This window comes from Bos grunniens, chromosome 21, assembly GCF_055505025.1.
Source record: "Bos grunniens cultivar Pamir isolate PY7600 chromosome 21, Bosgru_T2T1.0, whole genome shotgun sequence".
NCBI lineage: Eukaryota > Metazoa > Chordata > Mammalia > Artiodactyla > Bovidae > Bos > Bos grunniens.
The window spans coordinates 23,469,399-23,491,450 of NC_141185.1; the positions used below are offsets into that span (position 1 = coordinate 23,469,399).

A 22,052-nucleotide genomic window follows, 5' to 3' on the forward strand; every position below is an offset into this window, starting at 1 on the left:
ATGGATGAATTTAAGTCAGATGACCATTATATCTACTACTGTGGGCAAGAATCCCTTAGAAGAAATGGAGTAGACATCATAGTCAACAAGAGTCCAAAATGCAGTACTTGGATGCAATTTCAAGGGTGACAAAATGATCTCTGTTCATTTCCAAGGTAAACCATTCAATATCACAGTAATCCAAGCCTATCCCCCTTCAGTAATGCTGAAGAAGCTGAAGTTGAATGGTTCTATGAAGACCTAAAAGATGTTCTAGAACTAACACCCCCAAAAGATGTCCTTCTCATCACAGGGGACTGGAATGCAAAAGTAGGAAGTCAAGAGATATCTGAAGTGACAGGCAAATTTGGCCTTGGAGTACAAAATCAAGCAGGGCAAAGGCTAACTGAGTTTGGTGAAGAGAATGCACTGGTCATAGCAAACACCCTCTTCCAACAACACAAGAGAAGACTCCACACATGGACATCACCAGATGGTCAATACTTAAGTCACATTGATTATATTCTTTGCATCCAAAGATGGAGAAGCTCTATCCAGTCAGCAAAAACAAAACCGGCAGCTGACTGTGGCTCAGATCATGGACTCCTTATTGCCAAATTCAGACTTAAATTGAAGAAATTAGGGGAAACCACTAGACCTCTCAGGTATGACCTAAATTAAATCTCTTATGATTATGCAGTGGAAGTGACAAATAGATTCAAGGGATTAAATCTGATAGAATGCCTGATGAACTATGGATGGAGTTTCATGACATTGTACGGGAGGCAGTGATCAAGACATCCCCAAGAAAAAGAAATGCAAAAAGGCAAAATGGTTGTCTGAGTAGGTCTTACAAATAGCTGTGAAAAGAAGAGAAACTAAAGGCAAAGAAGAAATGGAAAGATATACCCATTTGAATGCAGAGTTCCAAAGCATAGCAAGGAGAGAAAGGAAAGTCTTCCTCAGTGATCAGTGCAAAGAAATAGAGGAAAACAATAGAATGGTAAAGATGAGAGATCTTTTCAAGAAAATTAGAGATACCAAGAGAACATTTCATGGAAGATGGGCACAATAAAAGACAGAAATGGTATGGACCTAACAGAAGCAGAAGATATTAAGAAGAGGTGGCAAGAATACACAGAAGAACTGTACAAAAAAGATCTTCATGACCCAGAAACCACAATGGTGTGATCACTCACCTAGAGCCAGACATCCTGAAATGTGAAGTCAAGTGGGCCTTAGGAAGCATCACTACGAACAAAGCTAGTGGAGGTGATGGAATTCTAATTGAGCTATTTCACATCCTAAAAGATGATGCTGTGAAAGTGCTACACTCAATATGCCAGCAAATTTGGAAAAGTCAGCAGTGGCCACAGGACTAGAAAAGGTCAGTCTTCATTCAAATCCCAAAGAAAAGCCATGCCAAAGAATGCTCATACTACCGCACAATTGCACTCATCACACGCTAACAAAGTAATGCTCAGAATTCTCCAAGCCAGGCTTCAGCAGTACGTGAACTATGAGCTTCCAGATGTTCAAGCTGGATTTAGAAAAGGCAGAGGAACCAGAGATCAAATTGCCAACATCCGTTGGATCATCGAAAAAGCAAGAGAGTTCCAGAAAAACATCTACTTCTGCTTTATTGACTACACCAAAGCCTTTGACTGTGTGGGTCACAACAAATTGTGGAAAACTCTTTAAGAGATGGGAGTACCAGACCACCTAACCTGCCTCCTGAGAAATCTGTATGTAGGTCAAGAAGCAACAGTTAGAAGCGGACATAGAAAAACAGACTGGTTCCAAATCAGGAAAGGAGTATGTCGAGGCTGCATATTGTAACCCTGCTTATTTAACTTATATATAGAGTACATCATGCGAAATGCCAGGCTGGATGAAGCACAAGCTGGAATCAAGATTGCCAGGATAAATATTAATAACTCCAGATATGCAGATGGCACCACCCTTATGGCAGAAAGCAAAAAAGAACTAAAGAGCCTCTTGATGAAAGTGAAAGAGAGTGAAAAAATTGGCTTAAAACTCAACATTCAGGAAACTAAAATCATGGCATCCGTTCCAATCACTTCATGGCAAATAGATGGGAATTAGTGGAAACAGTGGCAGACTTTATTTTTGGGGGCTCCAAAATCACTGCAGATGGTGACTGCAGCCATTAAAAGATGCTTGCTCCTTGGAAGAAAAGCTATGACCAACCTAGACAGCATATTAAAAAGCAGAGACATTACTTTGCCGACAAAGGTCCATCTAGTCAAAGCTATGTTTTTTCCAGTAGTCATGTATAGACGTAAGAGTTGGACCATAAAGAAAGCTGAGCACTGAAGAATTGATGCTTTTGAACTGTGGTGTTGGAGAAGACTCTTGAGAGTCCCTTGGACTGCAAGGAAATCTAACTCGTCCATCCTAAAGGAAATCAGTCCTGAATATTGGAAGGACTGATGCTGAAGCTGAAATTCCAATACTTTGGCCACCTGATGCAAGGAACTGACTCACTAGAAAAGACCCTGATGCTGGGAAAGATTGAAGGTGGGAGGAGAAGACAACAGAGGATGAGATGGTTGGATGGCATCACTGACTTGATGGCCATGAGTTGAGTAAGCCCTGGAAGTTGGTAATGGACAGGGAGGCCTGGCGTGCTGCAGTCCATGGGGCCACAGAGTTGGAGAAGACTGAGCGACTTAACTGAACTGAACTGGGGTATTTTACCATCTGCCAGCCTAATCCACAGCTTGCTTTTCCCCTGGTGTTTCTCATTGCATTACTCATTGTATTAAGGCCCATATATAGCAGTTAACTTTCCATAAAAGACCAACAACATATCTGAAAATTGAACCACTTACCTAAGTGCACTTGGAGCTTACTTGGGGTCTAATATAAAGTTTAATAGCAAGTAAAGGAAAATAAAAGGATAGCTTCCATTGAATTAAAAAAGCAAACAATAATTTTAAAATATATTACATTGAGCTGAAATTGAGTTTAGTAAAAACTTTGCTTACAAGTGAGATTTTCATTAGTTTAATAATTCTCAGCTTTTCTGTCCTTTCATTCAAAGTGTGCTTTTTAAAAACCCACTTGTTTTTAAGCTCTGCATCAACTTTTCTTCCTTCCTTGTACATTCTCTATCTATCATGATTTCATGCATAATGTATGTATATGTTTATAACTCTGAAATATATTTTCCTATATTCTGAAGTCGATGAAATAATAAACTTTATGAGAGCAAGAAGTTTATGCCAAGGAAGTTACTGCACTCCCTTTAGTTTTGTGCTAATGACCATTGCTTGGAGTTAGTTTCTTTAGAAAAATACAAACTAATAGTAAACTTCCATGATAATATTTGCTCAGAATTTTCAAGGAAGTCTGTGGCTTGCCCAAAAGCTTAACTTTTAACAACATCTTTCAAACCTGCGAAATTACACTGCCTATTTAGCCAATTCAGTGTGCATAATATTAATTTACTATGCCACAAAGGTAGTACGCTTTAACTGTTATTAGGGGAAAGTATTTATTTGATTTCCCTTTATGAGTCTCACATTGCTTATAATTCAGTAGGGCTACCACATTTTCTGGGCAGGCTATCAAATAGGATGTTGTAATGATTTGCTTGACTAGTAGAATAGATGAAAAAATATTAGTTCTGTCTGTAGCTGTTCTATTTTTGAATTTCAGATTTGCACAGTTTGAGACCATTTATTCCTCGTGGTTTTCTTTAAAATTTTTTTTTAATTCCTTTATATTTTAAAGAGTTAAAGATGTCACACAAAATCAGGGTAATGGTTAGGGTACTATGATTTCAGAGGACAAAATAGAAGACAAGTTTTATTTTAAAATGCTTGGGCTATAGTACAATGCAAAATTTTTGGCTTTGGTGAAAGGAAAACATAGGTCTTACTTGTAACTGACATCTTGGGATGCTTGAATGCTTCAGCTCTCTCTCTGCATTACTATCCCCTTTCATCTTCATGAAGATGTTGAGATGTTTTCTGATTCATAAAAAGTTACTTAACAAAATTATCTTTGGAATAATCCATTCTACTTAGAGGATACATACAAACTCAGAGTGTTTCAGTAGACTAACTTCCTATATTATACATTATCATGGATTTCTTGAATAACTGGATGAAGTTCTCTTTATGTACGCTGAATTCTTAAAACTTCATCATCTACATATTGTTGTAAAGGAGACCCATCATTGTGGCGGTTTATTATTTTATATAATCCGTTTCTTTTTTCAACAAATCTTTATCAAGCAACTACTAGGTTTCAGGTATATTTTAGGTACTTAGTGCATATTGGTGGACAATGCAGACAAAGATCTCTGCCCTGGTGAATCTTATATTCTACTGGAAAAGACAGGAAACAATAAATATAAAAAAGGAAGTAAATAATGTATTATGTTCGAAGTTGATAAGTACTTTGGCAAGAGGAAAAAACAGAGCCGCAAGACGTGTTTTTTTGTTTGTTTGTTTTTTGATTCTGGGATAGGAAAGAGCAGACCTCTGTATTAGAGTGGTCAGATTACTCAGTGACCACGTAAAGGAAGTTGGCCACGTAGAATCTGAGGGAGGAGTATTCCAGGCAGAGGGAATGGCTAGCACAAAGGCTGAAAGCTGAGACAGTCTTGGCATGTTTGGGAAACAGCAGAGACCACTGTGGCCAGAGTAGAATTAGTGAGGGGAGAATAGTAGGAGAGTTGCTGAGGGAAGTAGTGCAGGCCTGGATTATGCATGGCCTTTCTGTGAGTGAGATGGGAGTCGTTGCTGACCAGAGGGATGACGTGAAATGACTTACATGTTAAAAAGGATCACTCGGTCTGTTGGGTGAGAACAGATGGAAGGGGTCAAAGGTAGATGAAGGGAAACCTGTTAATGAGGTGCTGCAGTTAATCAGCTGAGAAATGATGACCATAACTTAACTAGAAAAGGGTCAAGAGTACAGGCAGTAGAGGAAGTGAGAGATGGTAGAAGTCTGTTTGTATTTTGAAGTAGAGCCAATGGATTAGAAGAGAATTTTGAGAGACAGAGGAGTCCACAGTGATTCTAAGGTTGAACAGGTTGGTTTTTGTTCTGTTTATTTTATTTTGTTTTATTGAATAGGGGTGTTGGGGAAGTTGTTCAGTTTTACTCATGTGAATTTTGAGAAAGTTGTTAGATATCTAAGCAGAGACATTAGATAGACAATCAGATACTTAAGTCTAGACTTTGAAAGAGAAGCCTGTACTGGACATGTATTGGGCAAGTTGTTAGCATATAGATGATAATTAAAACCATGAATTAGAATGAGATCACCAAGGGAGTGAGTGTAGATAGAGAACTTAAGAGTGAATTTCATGTATTTGGCATGATTTACTCAGTGGGCTTGTAAAGTTAAATACACCCTCTTCTCAAAGAACTCATGGTTTGTATTTGACTGTACATTTTCATAAATGCAGGAGATGCTATTCATATAGACTGTAGTGTCTGGAGATGAATATTGCAATGGCCAATATGGGGATGTGGGGAGCAGTGTGGAGAGTCAGTTCTGTATTTCTGTATGTTAGTGGCTATCAGTTCAGTTCAGTTCAGTTCAGTCGCTCAGTCGTGTCCAACTCTTTGTGACCCCATGAACCACAGCATGCCAGGCCTCCCTGTCCATCACCAACTCCCGGAGTTTACCCATACTCATGTCCATTGAGTCAGTGATGCCATCCAGCCATCTCATCCTCTGTCATCCCCGTCTCGTCCTGCCCTCAATCTTTTCCAGCATCAGGGTCTTTTCCAATGAGTCAGCTCTTCGCATCAGGTGGCCAAAGTATTGGAGTTTCAGCTTCAACATCAGCCCTTCCAATGAACACCCAGGACTGATCTCCTTTATGATGGACTGGTTGGATCTCCTTGCAGTCCAAGGGACTCTCAAGAGTCTTCTCCAACACCACAGTTCAAAAGCATCAATTCTTCAGTGCTCAGCTTTGTTTATAGTCCAACTCTCACATCCATACATGACCACTGGAAAAACCATAGCCTTGACTAGACATGTTAATGGCCATAACATGATACAATAAATGCTATTCTTGATATATGTAGTAGAGTTGTAATATAATATAATATTAATAATGTAAAATGTAATAGAATTGGTATATGTCATGGGATTGTAGAGAAAGGAAATGTGATTTGACTCAATGATAAGAAGGTGGAGTTAAATTTAGAAGACTCTGTTCTCAAACAGTGTATCTTAGAACAGATTAATATATAATAACATTGTGTGTAGTTAAAATCAAAATTAAGACCTGAACTGAAGGATCACTTGACGTTATCTTTTAATAACCTACATTCAGGTCCACCTTTGGGCACCTAGTTTGTCTTCCGAGATCCCCTATCCTATTGCTAAAAAGGCTACCAAAGCCCATTGCAGCATTGCTCATGGCTGAAGGCAGAGGTGGACGAGGAAGGAAGGCACAGGAATGACAACAGGACCACAGCATTCTAGCTTTCTATACGTGAGGATTCTGTTAGGAGTTAGCAGGGGTGCTATGTCCCATAATCAGTCCATCAATGTGGTCTTGCCCTTTCCATTGTCTCTTTTCTGTGGCTTAGGTTACAAAGGAATGGTTTTTAAAAGTGGATTTTCTACTTTCTGTTGTAAGCATTATAATCTCAAAAAAAAAAAAAAAAAACCCACTAAAAAAAAACATCTTTTCTGTGAAGTGATGCCTTTCTTTAATGTGATTTTCTGTTCCCAGCTCTAAGAATACTATTGAGTCATCCACCAGTGGTTACTGGCCAAGTAGGTGAGAATTCTAAAAAATGCTTCCAGGTGAAATACACACACACACACACACATATATGTGAAGTGAGTGAAGTGAAAGTTGTTCAGTCATGTCTGACTCTTTATGACCCGTTGGACTATACAGTTCATGGACTTCTCCAGGCCAGAATACTGGAGTGGGTAGTCTTTACCTTCTCCAGGGGATCTTCCCAACCCAGAGATCGAACCCAGGTCTCCTGTGTTGCAGGCGGACTCTTTACCAGCTGAGCTACCAGGGAAGCCCCGACTTTATGTAGGGGAATTTGCAAAATTCATACATATACACATACACACACACATACATATTCACACACATGTATATCTTTAACATTTTTAAGTGGTCTTTACCTCATGACATCAGCCTTGTATCCTACAAATAATCTCAGTTATAAAGCACATCTAAGCCACAACTGAATTAAAATTTTACTTAAAAATTGTAAATATTTGGGACTGCCCTGGTGGTATGGTGGCTCAGACTCCACACTCCCAATGCAGAGGGCCTGGGTTCAATGGAACAGTGATGGGGGTGTAAAGTAAATAAGGCAGATGGAATCTCTGTCCTTATGGAGCTTTTTGACAAGCAAACAGTTGCAGTGCCATGTAATAACACAAGTCCAGGGTACTGCAGGAGTGCATCAAAGGGCACCTGTATCTGTTAGAATTAGGTTCAAGGACAAGTGGCACAAAACCCAAATAGCAATAGTTTAGAAGAAATAGAAAAATTTTAACATGAATGTCTTGAGGTAGACCAGAACTCCATGATGTCAGACCTACTTCTGTCTTGTTGCTGTGCTGTGTGTGACCTCCAGGCCCCAAATCACCTCATTGTGCAAGGTGACTTCTCCTGCCCCAAATCCACATTCCACCAGAAGGAAGTAGGAAAAGAGAGGGGAGGAGCAGTCTCTGTAACTTTAAAAGACTTCCTAGAAATTGCTCAAACCACTTTCACTTACATTCCCATTGGCCAGAACTTGGTCATGTGATGATCTAGCAGCAAGGGAGGCTGGGAAATGATGTATTTATTCTGGGCAACCAGGAAGAAAAAGAGGGTGAATGCTAGGGGACAACTAACAGTCTCTGCCTTAGGATTTCTGGGAAAATAATTGTCCAAATTGAGATCTGGGGTAAGTAGGATTCTCAGAAGTATATGTGTGTGTATCCTGACAGGAGGACAACATTCCAGAGAGAAGGAAAAGCTCAGGGAATTGAACACTGAAGAAACTGTTCTTTCACCAATCACAGTTAATCCTTGCATGATAGTGTTTGTGCTCTTCTTCTAGTTGGGCATTGGCTTTTCAGACTTAGAGGTGCTTGGGACTCCAGAACTTCCATGCTGTGATGAGAGAGATGGTGTATTTACCAAGGGGAGAAGATTGGAGCATCACCACTCATGTGTTGGCATGTTAATAAATGTGATTGGGAGCAGTGGAAGGGTTACTGGACAGATGATCAGATTGATAGGAGAACATAGTAATAGAAGTTAGTATCACTCCTCTATTTAAAATCCCTGCTTGTGCCAGAGCACTTATAAAAATGTAGCTCAATGCTCTGTGATGACCTGGAGGGAGGCTCAAGGGGAAGGGATATATGCATACATAATCCTGTTGTACATAAAGGAACACTGTTGTACAGTAGAAACTAAGACAACATTGTAAAGCAATTATACTCCATTTTTTAAAAAACGTAGTCACATATCTTACTTCCATTGAAATAAAATTTTGTTGTACTTTAGCCTTTTGCTATTAGCCTCTGTTACCTGTCATGTCCAAAGGTCCAAGTGTTTTATTTGAATCTTCATACTTGAGAAACCAATACGTTCAAGAAAATAGGAGCCAGTCTTTGCATAAGTGTTTATTGGACTTTTCTTTATCATCTTTCAGGTCTTGTAGAAATTTGCCTGATGCACCCTCTCGATGTGGTGAAAACCAGGTAAGGTTCTGCATGAACAAGTTTTATTGACTTTGGCTGATATCCAAATTAAGATCTGTCAGAACACTAAATGCTAGAACTTGTCCTAGGCCGGTAGCTTCTCCCAATAATGGCATTTATATTTACTTCTTAAAGAAAATACTATTTGACAGATAAAATGTGAGCAGTGAAAAGCATTTCTCGATAGAGGTCATCTGAAGGTATATAATATTTTACTGCCGTCACATGACAACCATAAGGAATGATTTGTGACTTAACTGGTGAGCAAAGGAAATTTATCAAAATGATGTAAAAACGTAACTCTGTCTAAGTAAATTATGACAGCAGACTTCCACTTGGCATTGCATATAGCAGATTGCTATTTAATAGTTAGCATTTTGGTGTGAAACTCCAAAATTTCAAGTAAACTTCTTTAATGGTGCTTAAAGAATTTATTCCTACATCTGTTTGCCAGTGCAGAGTGCCATATTTCCTGGAAAATGCATTTGCTCTTAAAGGGAGATACAAATCAGGGCAATGTATTAAGTCTGTTTACCAAGAGAAAACAAAACTTGTGGGTTTTAATATGATTTGGAGCATTTTTTTAGAAAAAATTAAATCTGTGACTAAATTACTGAACTCTATTTTTTCAAATTAAAAGCTCTGCAACTGTAGTGAAAGTTTCCATTTATTTGCATTGTGTCAATTCCAACAACATGCCTAGGATGGAGCTTAATAGCAGAAGTACCATCCAACAGTGATGGTCAAGCAAACCCTTACGACCACAGTTAGGGAATACTTGATGAGTGAGGCTGGTCATTGAATGGACATGTTGCTTAATTTACCTGAAGAGGCAACCGAATCTAGGCTGGTGGCTGAAAGCAAGGGAAGGTGTCTGTGACATGCAAATAATATTACATTTCTGATAGAGAAGATGAGAATGTGGCCTCTTTCATAGTCAGCTTTTGCACCTATAACAAAATTACATAGATTGGAGGCTGTTTTGGAGGGTGGAAAGCTCAAGATCAAGATACCAATTTGATTCTTGATGAGAACCCTCTACCTGTCCTGAGTAGACACTCACATTCTTGCTGTATCCTTTCTTGGTGATGGAGAGAGGAAACACCCATGTCTTTCTTCTTATAAGAACACAAATTTCATCATCATGGGATCCCCCATGACTTCATCTAAACCTATTTCCTCCCCACCCCCACCAAAGACCTCACCTCCAAATACAATCATACTGGGGGTTAGGGCCTCAATATGTGAATTCCGGGGGAGCCACAAACATTCAGTCTATAACAACCTCAAGTTACCAAACCCAAACACAGAAAGAAGGAAATCCAACTAATGTTCAAATGTAAGGTATGTGTAGGCTCCCTGTTGACTCAGTGGTGAAGAATCCACCTGCCAATGCAGGAGACATAGGTTCAATCCCTGGGTCAGAAAGATCCACTGGAGAAGGAAGTGGCAACCCTCTCTGATATTTTTGCCTGGGAAATCCCATGGACAGAAGAGCTTGAGGGGGCGTGGGTGGCTACAGTCCATGGAGTCACAAAGAATCAGACATGACTGAGCAACTAAACAATAAGGTGTGTGCACTCCCTGGACCATCTTTTATATAGAGTTCAGAAACTGAAGCAAAACTCGTCCTTTCCTTCCTAATTTTTATATTAACTTTCTTTGAAAAGCCAGAGTATTGTTATTAAACTCTCTGAGGAATATATAGTCTTTTTCATTTAATGCTAATTTCCTAAATTAGCATTGTGTTCAAATGAGCAAGGAGAAGTAAGAATGATTTAAATGAGACATGATATTGACATTATGGTTACTCATTCATTCCTGCAAGCCTTCATTCATTCATTTAGCAAAGTATATTGAGCATCCGGTGCATGTGGGTTCTAGGTTAGCTCTGCCCTCAAAGAGCTCACAATTTGACGAGTTAATAGGAATCTCATCACAGTGAATTAAAAAATGTCATTTCATGGAACTGGATTTGACTAGGGTATTTATTGAAATGTACCAATTCATTAGAACTTTGTCTTCTTTTTATATAGATATTTTTATGGAAAGGGAATTCACTGATTTAAATTTGTCAAGTGCTCTTACCTAACTTCCAGGGACCCTGAAAGAGAAGTCAGTGGGATAGTGGATGGTATTTGACCTACATGACAATAAAAACTATACTGAATACAGACTCACAATCATGAAATAAACTGAAAGCCCCAAACTCTTGTAGTTGACTGAATCAAAGTGGAATACACAAGATTGGAACCATGTGTCAGGGGGGCACTAACACACAAGTGACAGGGAGGGCACAGGACAGACTAAATTATTGCTGAAATCATCACTGTTATATTGCACAGGAGATGTCTATGCTTCTGAATAAGACAGACTGTAAACTATAAAGGATAAAACGTGAAACCACAGAGCATTAGTGATTTTACCAGGTTACTTTCCTTGATGAGAGTCAAGGGCATTGGGTTCTAAGTTGTTGCAAGCATTGTCAAAGTGGGCATGGGTTACACCAGGCCAAACCTCACGGCTTCAGTTTTTTGTGGGCTGTTTTTGCCTCTCATAGGATATTATTGCTTGAAGAATGGTACAGTGAATTAATCTGAGCGTGGAAAGGCCTCATTTTCCCCAATATCCCATGTGTTGTGAGTGAAGTCGCTGAGTCGTGTCTGACTCTTTGCGACCCCATAGACTGTAGCCTAACAGACTCCTCCGTCCATGGGATTTTTCAGGCAAGGGTACTGGAGTGGGTTGCCATTTCCTTCTCCAGGGGATCTTCCTGACCCAGGGATCGAATCCAGGTCTCCTGCATAGTAGGCAGACGCTTTACCATCTGGGATGTGGCAAAATCAATAAGTCTAGTTCTTTCTTTTTGGGTTCTGTTTGTACCTAATCCTTTTCTTTGTTGAATGAAAGATGACAGATTCTAAAAATGTATTTCCAAGTTCTTTCTTCACAGGAATTTTTTTCATTTTTTTTTCACTCTGTAAATTACTGATTCTGTTACCCCTGGCTGGAGGGACGGGGGAGGTGGTAGTGTGACCTAAGCCCAAGGGTCAGGACTACCTGGCGATAGCTGGAGAACCGGAGTATATCCGTCTAGTGGTAGCTGGTCTCAGAGGAGCCTCAACCACTGCCAGATTCCCTGTCTGAGGCAGACAGGGAGAGGGAAGGTCTTCTGGCTTCTCTCTTCTCTCTACTGTCTCCTATCAGTGCTCCTAGATGCTAAACCCATGGAAGCCTGGGAGGCCCAGCTCAGCAGAAGGTGGTCCCTCTGAATAATAGAGCAGAGGACAAGGGAAGAGTGAGAAATGGTCTGCAGACAAACATTCAGAACTGACACACTGTCATTTTAGTGGGATTTGGAGAAAGAGCTGACATAAACATGCATTTTCTTCTTTTAAATTGAGATGTAATTGACATATTAGTTTCAGGTGTACATAATGATTCAATGTTTGTATATTTTGCAAAATAATCACAATAAGTCTAGTTAACATCCATTACCACACACAGTCACAATTTTCTTTTTATTGTGATGAGAACTTTTGAGATCTACTCTCTTAGCATCTTTCAAATGTACAATATAGTGTCCAGTTCAGTTCAGTCACTCAGTCGTGTCCGATCTTTGCAACCCCATGAATTGCAGCACGCCAGGCCTCCCTGTCCATCACCAACTCCCAGAGTTCACTCAAACTCATGTCCATTGAGTCGGTGAGGCCATCCAGCCATCTCATCCTCTGTTGTCCCCTTCTCCTCCTGTCCCCAATCCCTCCCAGCATCAGGGTCTTTTCCAATGAGTCAACCCTTCGCATGAGGTGGCCAAAGTACTGGAGTTTCAGCTTCAGGATCAGTCCTTCCAATGAACACCCAAGACTGATCTCCTTTAGAATGGACTGGTTGGATCTCCTTGCAGTCCAAGGGACTCTCAAGAATCTTCTCCAACACCACAGTTCAAAAGCATCAATTCTTTGGCGCTCAGCTTTCTTCACAGTTCAACTCTCACATCCATACATGACCACTGGAAAAACCATAGCCTTGACTAGATGGACCTTTGTTCACAAAGTAGTATCTCTGCTTTTGAATATGCTATCTAGGTTGGTCCTAACTTTCCTTCCAAGGAGTAAGCGTCTTTTAATTTCATGGCTGCAGTCACCATCTGCAGTGATTTTGGAGCCCAAAAACCTGAAGTCTGACACTGTTTCCACTGTTTCCCCATCTATTTCCCATGAAGTGATGGGACCGGATGCCATGATCTTCATTTTCTGAATGTTGAGCTTTAAGCCAACTTTTTCACTCTCCACTTTCACTTTCATCAAGAGGCTTTTGAGTTCCTCTTCACTTTCTGCCATAAGGGTAGTGTCATCTGCATATCTGAGGTTATTGATATTTCTCCTGGCAATCTTGATTCCAGCTTGTGCTTCTTCAGCCCAGCCTTTCTCATGATGTACTCTGCATAGAAGTTAAATAAGCAGGGTGACAATATACAGCCTTGACGTACTCCTTTTCCTATTTGGAACCTGTCTGTTGTTCCATGTCCAGTTCGAACTGTTGCTTCCTGACCTGCATATAGGTTTCTCAAGAGGCAGGTCAGGTGGTCTGGTATTCCCATCTCTTTCAGAATTTCCCACAGTTTATTGTGATCCACACAGTCAAAGGCTTTGGCATAGTCAATAAAGCAGATAGATGTTTTTCTGGAACTCTCTTGCTTTTTCCATGATCCAGTGGATGTTGGCAATTTGATCTCTGGTTCCTCTGCCTTTTCTGAAACCAGCTTGAACATCAGGAAGTTCATGGTTCACATATTGTTGAAGCCTGGCTCGGAGAATTTTGAGCATTACTTTACTAGCGTGTGAGATGAGTGCAATTGTGCAGTAGTTTGAGCATTCTTTGGCATTGCCTTTCTTTGGGAGTGGAATGAAAACTGACCTTTTCCAGTCCTGTGGGCACTGCTGACTTTTCCAAATTTGCTGGCATATTGAGTGCAGCACTTTCACAGCATCATCTTTCAGGATTTGAAATAGCTCAACTGGAATTCCATCACCTCCACTAGCTTTGTTCATAGTGATGCTTTCTAAGGCCCACTTAACTTCACGTTCCAGGATGTCTGGCTCCAGGTGAGTGATCACACCATCATGATTATCTGGGTCGTGAAGCTCTTTTTTGTACAGTTCTTCTGTGTATTCTTGCCTCCTCTTCTTAATATCTTCTGCTTCTGTTACTAACCATACATTACATCCACAGGACTTATTTTATAATGGAAGTTTATACCTTGTGACTATCTTCATCCATTTTCCTCAACCCCCACCCCGCCTCTGGCAACTACCAATGTTGTACTCAGCATCTATGAGTTTGATTTTTTATTTTTTAGGTTCCACATATAAGCGAGATCATATAGCATTTGTCCATCCTGCCTGATTTGTTTCACCTAGCCTAATGTTCTCAAATTCCATTCGTGTTGTTGCAAGTGGCAGTTTCCTTTTTTTATGGCTGTGTAGCATTCCATTGTCCCATGGACGGAGGAGCCTGGAAGGTTGCAGTCCATGGGGTCGCTGAGGGTCGGACACGACTGAGCGAACTTCACTTTCACTTTTCACTTTCATGCACTGGAGAAGGAAATGGCAACCCACTCCAGTGTTCTTGCCTGGAGAATCCCAAGGATGGGGGAACCTGGTGGGCTGCTGTCTATGGGGTCGCACAGAGTCAGACACGACTGAAGTGACTTAGAGCAGCAGCAGCAGCAGCATTCCATTGTATATATATATGATGTATCACATTTTCTCCATCCACTGTCCAGTCATCCACTGATGGACCCTTAGGTTGCAAGCATGCATTTTCAATTCTGTTATGTTTAACAGAAACATGCTTTGCATTTTGAAAGATGATTAGAAATTGTAAGTAATAAATCCTTTATGGAAAGATTTTAGGCACTGTAGCACTTGGCTTTATGAGAAATCATTCATTTTCCTCCATATAAGTGTAGCTCTAGGGATAGACCTAATGTGAGCATAGGCTATCACATGAAAACAGCCTTATTCTAAGTGTCCCCACCTGATCTGGCAGAGGAGATTTGGCTAAGATACTGTAAGCACAGCAGTTAAGTAGAATCAAGGTCTCCTTTGAGATTCTCCCCAGAGACATGCATGTACATTGTTTCATAGTTCTGTTTTTATACAAAGAACTTTGTGTACAATTGTTGTTGGACTCCCAGTTAAGAACCTGTAGCTACAAATGAGGAAAGACTTTATTTACTTGTATAACTAGGAAGACTAAAGGTAGTTTAGTTTCTGGCTTCTTATCCTCGAGATTTATATAAATAAAATAAAATAAGTAAAAATAAAATAATCAGTAATATCTCATACATTTCTCATGTTGTTTCTCAGTCTCTGTCTCTCCCTCTTTTCCTTGAGCTTTCCTTTCCCTACATGGGCTTCATTTTTGGTGTGGCTTTTCTCACTTGGCACCAGCTGGCCTCACCAGCTTCAAGCTTACATGTTCCTTGGTGCTTGTTTGTATTCTCTCTGATACAGGATTACCTAGTATTTAAGAACTCTGGCTCTAGAGTTAGGCTGCCTGGGTTTAAATTCTGCTTCTTTATTATCCATGTAACATCAGTTACTTCCCTGTGCCTCAGTTTTTCATATCTTCACATAGAAACAGTAATAGTACCTACCTTACTGTAGGAAATAAATGACTATACATATGCATAGTCTTATATATAACATACATATTTATATATATGGGGCTTCCCAGGTGGCGCTAGTGGTGCAGGAGACGTAAGAGATGTGGGTTCAATCCCTGGGTTGGAAAGTTCCCCTGGAGGAGGACACGGCAACCCACTCCAGTATTCTTGCCTGGAGAATCCCATGGACAGAGAAGCCTGGCAGACTACAGTCCATAGGGTCGCAAAGAGTCAGACACAACTAAAGCGACTTAGCACACACACATGCATATATGTATATTTATTTATAGGAAATCATGGTGTTTAATACTGTGTCAGCAGAGGAAATGGGAACTGCAAAGACAAATGGAGTTTATAAGGTAGTCAGGGAAACACTATGGAGAATACAAAATGTGAGAGAGGGGAAATGTTTAATAGGGAGTCAGGAGGTTTCAGGTTTCCAAGTTGGAAGACTTGTGTTACGTGAGCACTGCATTTAAATCCTTCCTCAGAAGGGTGTTTGCAAGTGGAGAGTCCTCCTGGGTCTGAGGACAGGAGAGCATCAGTTTTATCTGTGAGTTCCTGTTGACGTTACTCTACACATCACCTTGGGTCTGTGCACTGACATCCTTAGGTAACCCCCGAGGGATGCACAGTGCCTGGCCTCCAGGAGGGGCCCAGTGAATGCTGTTGAACAAACAAATGAATGAGTGTTGGGAAACAATCAGAAACGAGAGCCCTATGAGTTCTGTGGCCAAACTGGAATGTCTAGAAGTGAATAATATGCAACTGTTTTCTTCATTGAAAAACTGATGATTTCATGAAAGAGATATGGGAAATAAGGATCTGTTGAAATAAAAAGGGAGAGATTACTTGATAATGGTGGTGGGCAAAACGTTTCAAGCTTGTAGTGGAGGTTTGGAGATGGGACCGGATAACAAGGAGATGAGAGGGTTTCCAGGAGGCATGTCACGATGAGAGGTGGGTGGAGTGAGCCCGCGCACAGCACTGAAGGCGCCGCTGGAGGACAGGTGACAAGCTTTGAGATGACAAGTAATTTCTTGGACTTCACCTAGAACAGCGCTGGCTACTTGAAATAAAATACATTCTAAAAGCTATATTTTTTAAAGTAAAACATTTTATAAAATTAATTTTAACAGTATATCTCACCTAACTATATCTCATCTGGAGAAGGCAATGGCACCCCACTCCAGTAATCTTGCCTGGAAAATCCCATGGACGGAGGAGCCTGGTAGACTGCAGTCCATGGGGTCGCTAAGAGTCGGACATGACTGAGCGACTTCACTTTCTCTTTTCACTTTCCTGCATTGGAGAAGGAAATGGCAACCCACTCCGGTGTTCTTGCCTGGAGAATCCCAGGGACGGGGGAGCCTGGTGGGCCGCCATCTATGGGGTCGCACAGAGTCAGATGCGACTGAAGTGACTTAGCATAGCAACTATATTTTAATTGACCTCATATATCTAAAACATTATCGTAGCAATCATGTTAGTCTCTGGAAAAATGATTGAAATGTTTTGCGTTCTTTTTTTTATACTCAGTCCTTGAAATCTGATATCTGTTTTACACTTAGAATACATCTACTTATTGACAGTCACATTTCAAATGCTCAATAGCCATACATGGTTAGTGGTTATGGGATTAGACAGCACAAGCCTAGAGGGCAATGGGGAAAGGACTTCTTTATGGGGAAAGGGAGATGGTCCGGTGGTTCCTTAGTAAGAAAAATACTCTTGCTTAAAATAGGTTGACAGTTGCAAATAAGCAAGACCCTAGGTAGGAGGGAATTTTACTACATGTGCATTTGATGGTCTGTCCTGGTGTGGAAAGAGTGATATTCAAAACCCCACAGATTTATCGAAGTTACACTCCACGGGGGTTTTAGCTTACATCCCCTTCACACTTTTATTCCCAGGAAGGGAAATGGCTCATTGTGCTTCAGGAAGACAGAATTACTGAGATGTTCACTATTTTGCCCAGAGTCATTTTTCATCATTTTTGTTTTGTTTCATTTTTGAATGGGACATAAATCAGTTGCAAATGAACTGAATTGGCCATCCTATAAAGACTGATCTTTGCAAACATGTCCTGTCAAAGAGATGTGCGGCACATCTTTTGGGGGTGCTGGGGAAGGCAGGGAGAAGTAGGGGTGAGGTGGCGTCCTCACAGTTTATTGCACAGGCACAGGTACAGGCTGCCGGTGAGTGGACAGGCCGATACACACCTCAGCTTTCATCTTCCTCACGTCAGGACTTAACTTGCACTGAGAAGTCTTATCATACTTCTCCTCAAACATATTAATCACTGTGTGAATTCTAAGGTCTCACATGGCTTGAAAATTTGGCAGCCATGTGTTGTTATATATGTGCTTATGGGGCTTTTACTCAAGCTGCTGAGATTGATTTACATTCTGTCTCTCTCTGAGGCTCCCAAACCTCAGACCCCCTGAATCCGAAACTCTGGGGGTGGGGCCTATGGATATTTATGTTTAACACCCTCCTGGGTGAATCTTAAGCCTGACTGGTCACTGGGTCAGCCTTTGGGAACCATGGCTGAACACCCTACAGGCAGTTCTGTAAAAAAAAGTCTTTATGTAAAGAATTCTTTTCGTGTGTGTGTGTGTGTGTATGTTAACTATCTCATTAACCTGTGGTTCTCATTGGTTTTATTTCTGTAAACTGCTTTGTTAGCAATGACGGGAAGTGGAAGGGCAGTTTCCTTGCGGAGCTCATTCTGTGGTTTGTGAGAGTGATATGGGAATATATTATCTCCAGCCAGAGAAAACACACTCTGTCCTACTGAGAGAGGTTACAGGGGCAAAAAATCAGTGCCAGGCAACGGGAGGGGAGTGAGTGTCGGTTGTTACAGAGGGAAGGTGAGCGGCCCTGATGAGTAAAAATGATTTAGAGGTATAAGCCCACCATAAACTTTATTAAAAAGAGAAATCTGAGGACAGGCTCTGGTGAGAGGCTGCTTGGTGGGGAGCCCAGCGGAGAGCGAGGGACTGGGCTGGGGACCATCCACAGCCTTCCTTTACAGGGGGAGGGGAGAACAGCAGTGAACTTGAAAATGAACACTTAATTTAGAGGTTGGAGAGGGGACGTTGAGCAGCCACTGAGGCCAACAGAACAGCAGGGTGGAAACAAGGAATGAAATTTTTTTTCTCCCCAATAGATCCTTAAAAAAAAAGAAAAAGAAAGAAAAGAAAATCCTTTTATAATTGGGAGAGAACAGTGGAAAAAATTCAAGATGGAGTTTAAAGTCAAGGCAGTAGAGTCTATAGATCTAAAAAAAATTATGGAGCGGCTGAGAGGGTTATTTCCATATGTTAATGATTTGTCCGTGGTATAAAACATTAAGATCACATTCAGGGTTAGACCATGGTTATGCCTGATTTCTCACCATGCATAGAAATCTGGGGCTAGACCACTGTCATGGCTTGTTTCTAACCATGGAGAGAATGTGTCTGAAGTAAAGCAAGCAAGGAGTAGAACCACATTTTTATAAACTGTATTTTTGTTTCATCTTTGTCCTTTAGCTAAATCAATCAATGGCAACTTATAATAGCACAAAATGGTTACAGAATCCTGAAAGGATCCTGAAAGTTGTGAGTAACTTCAACTTTGCTTTTGAAGCTGCATGAGCATATCAGGATTTTTCTGGGATTTGTTTTATTTAATTGAAATGTCTTTCTGTACTTCCTGAGCCAAAGCCAGAAAGTCCTGGGTGGTGGGCACACCACAGATTCACATAGATGCAGTGTGTCATTTTTTCCATGCAGTCATCATTTGAGATTTTATTTATTGACATAATCAAATAAAAACTGTGCACAGGATGGATAATATATTTGGAATGGGTAGAGGTGACAATTAATTATGTTCTCCTTGGCATATCGTAGGGCGGTAGTGAATATGTGTTAAGGGAATAAATGCTTTAAAATGCCATTTCCCCCCACCTAATTGCTTTATTACAAATTAAATTTGTCATTGCCAGTGAGTTCAGGCAAACTTTAAAAGGTCCTATGTTTGTATAGTGATTTAATTAAAAAGACTAGTATAACCTAAGCTTGACCCTAAAACAAGAGAAAGTAGTCCTATTTTGTGCACTGGTAGGAATGCTACCTGACGTTCTAGACAGGTGTGGATTTCTGGAGAAAGACAGAAGGATGGGGGATGAGAGCCCGTAACCCCAGAAAGAAATTTCATTAATATTACTCTTGGGATTTTTACTTTGACAATGTTCTGCCTCTCTTTGGGAAACAAGGAACCCCATAAGCACATTATCTACACTGTGGAAAACTCAGGAGGGCCCTCAGTAAATAGATTTGCCCCTCCCTCATGTTCAGTAGTCCTTCCCACTGAACACAAATCCAAGCCATTGGTTAAGAGTTTCCTAATCCATAGTGAATGCTACATGCATGTGGGCCTTTGCTGCTACTGGACAGTTTTAATCATTTCTCCAGCAGCCCAATAATAATGAAGAGTAGATAGAAAGAGAGGCTGTCTAAGGACCCGGTGCTCTGAAACATTGAAGAAAAAATTTGTCTCAAAGATCTTATGTAGAATAATCTTGCTATCATAGGCTACAATTATTTTTCAGACTTATTGATAAGGGAAACAAATCCTTTCTTTAAAAAAAAAAATTCCACGGAAATTCCCTAGGGGATAAGAGTCCACACTCCCAATGTAGGGGGCCCAGGTTCAATCCCTGGTCAGGGATCTAGATCCTGCATGCCACAAAAAGACCTGGTGCAACCAAATAAATAAATATATATATATATAATAAATATAAATATATTTAAATAATAAATAAATATAAATATATATCAGAACAGATCAGTCGCTCAGTATTCTCCAACTATTTGCAACCCCATGAATCGCAGCACGCCAGGCCTCCCTGTCCATCACCAACTCCCGGAGTTCACTCAGACTCATGTTCATCGAGTCAGTGACGCCATCCAGCCATCTCATCCTCTGTTGTCCCCTTCTCCTCCTGTCCCCAATCCCTCCCAGCATCAGGGTCTTTTCCAATGAGTCAACTCTTCACATGAGGTGGCCAAAGTACTGGAGTTTCAGCTTCAGCATCATTCCCTCCAAAGAAATCCCAGGGCTGATCCCCTTCAGAATGGACTGGTTGTATCTCCTTGCAGTCCAAGGGACTCTCAAGAGTCTTCTCCAACACCACAGTTCAAAAGCATCAATTCTTTGATGCTCAGCCTTCTTCACAGTCCAACTCTCACATCCATACATGACCACAGGAAAAACCATAGCCTTGACTAGACGGACCTTTGTTGGCAAAGTAATGTCTCTGCTTTTGAATATGCTATCTAGGTTGGTCATAACTTTCCTTCCAAGGAGTACGCGTCTTTTAATTTCATAGCTGCAGTCACCATCTGCAGTGATTTTGGAACCCCCAAAAATAAAGTCTGACACTGTTTCCACTGTTTCCCCATCTCTTTCCTATGAACTGATGGGACCGGATGCCATGATCTTCGTTTTCTGAATGTTGAGCTTTAAGCCAATGGTAATGCATTTCATAATCTTGAAATATTATTTCTAATTTCTTTTCTTTTATCTATTTTGTAAATGGAGGTCTTTTTTAAATCACTCGCCAGAGGAGCATACTATTTTTATGACTCACATTGTGGAAATTTTGTAAAATGTTTCATTTCCCCTTAATTTATGTTTTTGTCTAAAAAAAAAATACAGATTTGGTATCTGTTTAAAGTACAGTAGCTATTATTCCTCAACTAATGACATGGGCTTAGTTAGAAGATTCTCCCTTAGCTAACACATAAGGACACGTCTCTCTTCTTTCTGCTTACCTGCAAAGGCTTCTCCTTCTATGAGGAGCCCAAGGAGGATGAGGCAAAGCATCTTTGGATTCTTCATGCCTGTCAATGGGCTTTTTCAGACATTCTTTTTTTTTTTTTTTTTTTTAAGCTGAAAGGTTAAATTATTCTTAAATGGCTTTCTTATCTTTGTCATGGGAAAGTGAATTGCTTCTAAAGTGAGTATCAGCATGATGACTGCTTCCTCTGTTCACCTCCCCCATCCCGCCCCTCAGTCCCCAACCAGGGTTTTATCTCAATAGCTTTAAAATTTTCAGCAACTTCATTAATCTACTTATTTAGCTAATACCTATGACAGGTTCCCCTGTCATAGGTATTAGCTAAATGAGATATTGCCTTAACCATGGTTTAGATTCCCATCTTGTATTATTAGAATATCATATGAGTATAAAGCATAGGATTAAAATAAACTTATTTGGGATTATTTTGATTTAAAAAACAAATGGGATTTTTAAAGTTTTTTTTAAAAAAAATGCATTCATAAACTTTTCTCTATCATCTGTTTTAAGTACCGGTTTTGGGGGAAAGAGAGAATTTGGAACTAATAACCATGTCTATTTTCAGCAGCTATCCAAAGGCTATTTGAGAAAAGCTCTAACTCTAAATTCAAGAAGTACAGTAAAATTCAGAATGTTTGCTGTTTATTTGACTATAGCACTTATTTTAAATGATTTCTGGTTAAACCCTAAGCAACATTACCAGTGAAAATAAAATTGTCTTATCAGGGATATTTGCTCCTCACCTGTATCTATAGTCTGTCATAGAGGACTGGAATATCCCTTAAAAGTCTTGTGTCACGTAGAAAATATTTTAGTTACTTACTC

At 40.3% G+C, this 22,052-nt stretch overlaps 1 protein-coding gene across 18 annotated transcripts in view; it reads left to right on the forward strand.

Moving 5' to 3' along the window:
- Window positions 1-22,052, forward strand: part of SLC25A21 (solute carrier family 25 member 21) — a 528,802-nt gene that overhangs the window by 307,092 nt on the left and 199,658 nt on the right. For 17 of the 18 annotated variants that reach the window (XR_015149715.1, XM_086363516.1, XM_086363521.1 and 14 more), the window contains one exon: window positions 8,658-8,706. Coding sequence is in view for 15 of the 18 variants with exons in the window: in XM_086363513.1 (XP_086219639.1) it covers window positions 8,658-8,706 (49 nt within the window). In the remaining 3 variants the exon portion in view is untranslated. Of the gene's footprint in view, window positions 1-8,657; window positions 8,707-18,915; window positions 18,985-22,052 lie in introns of those variants that run through there. The other variant, XM_086363525.1, reaches the window with a different exon arrangement.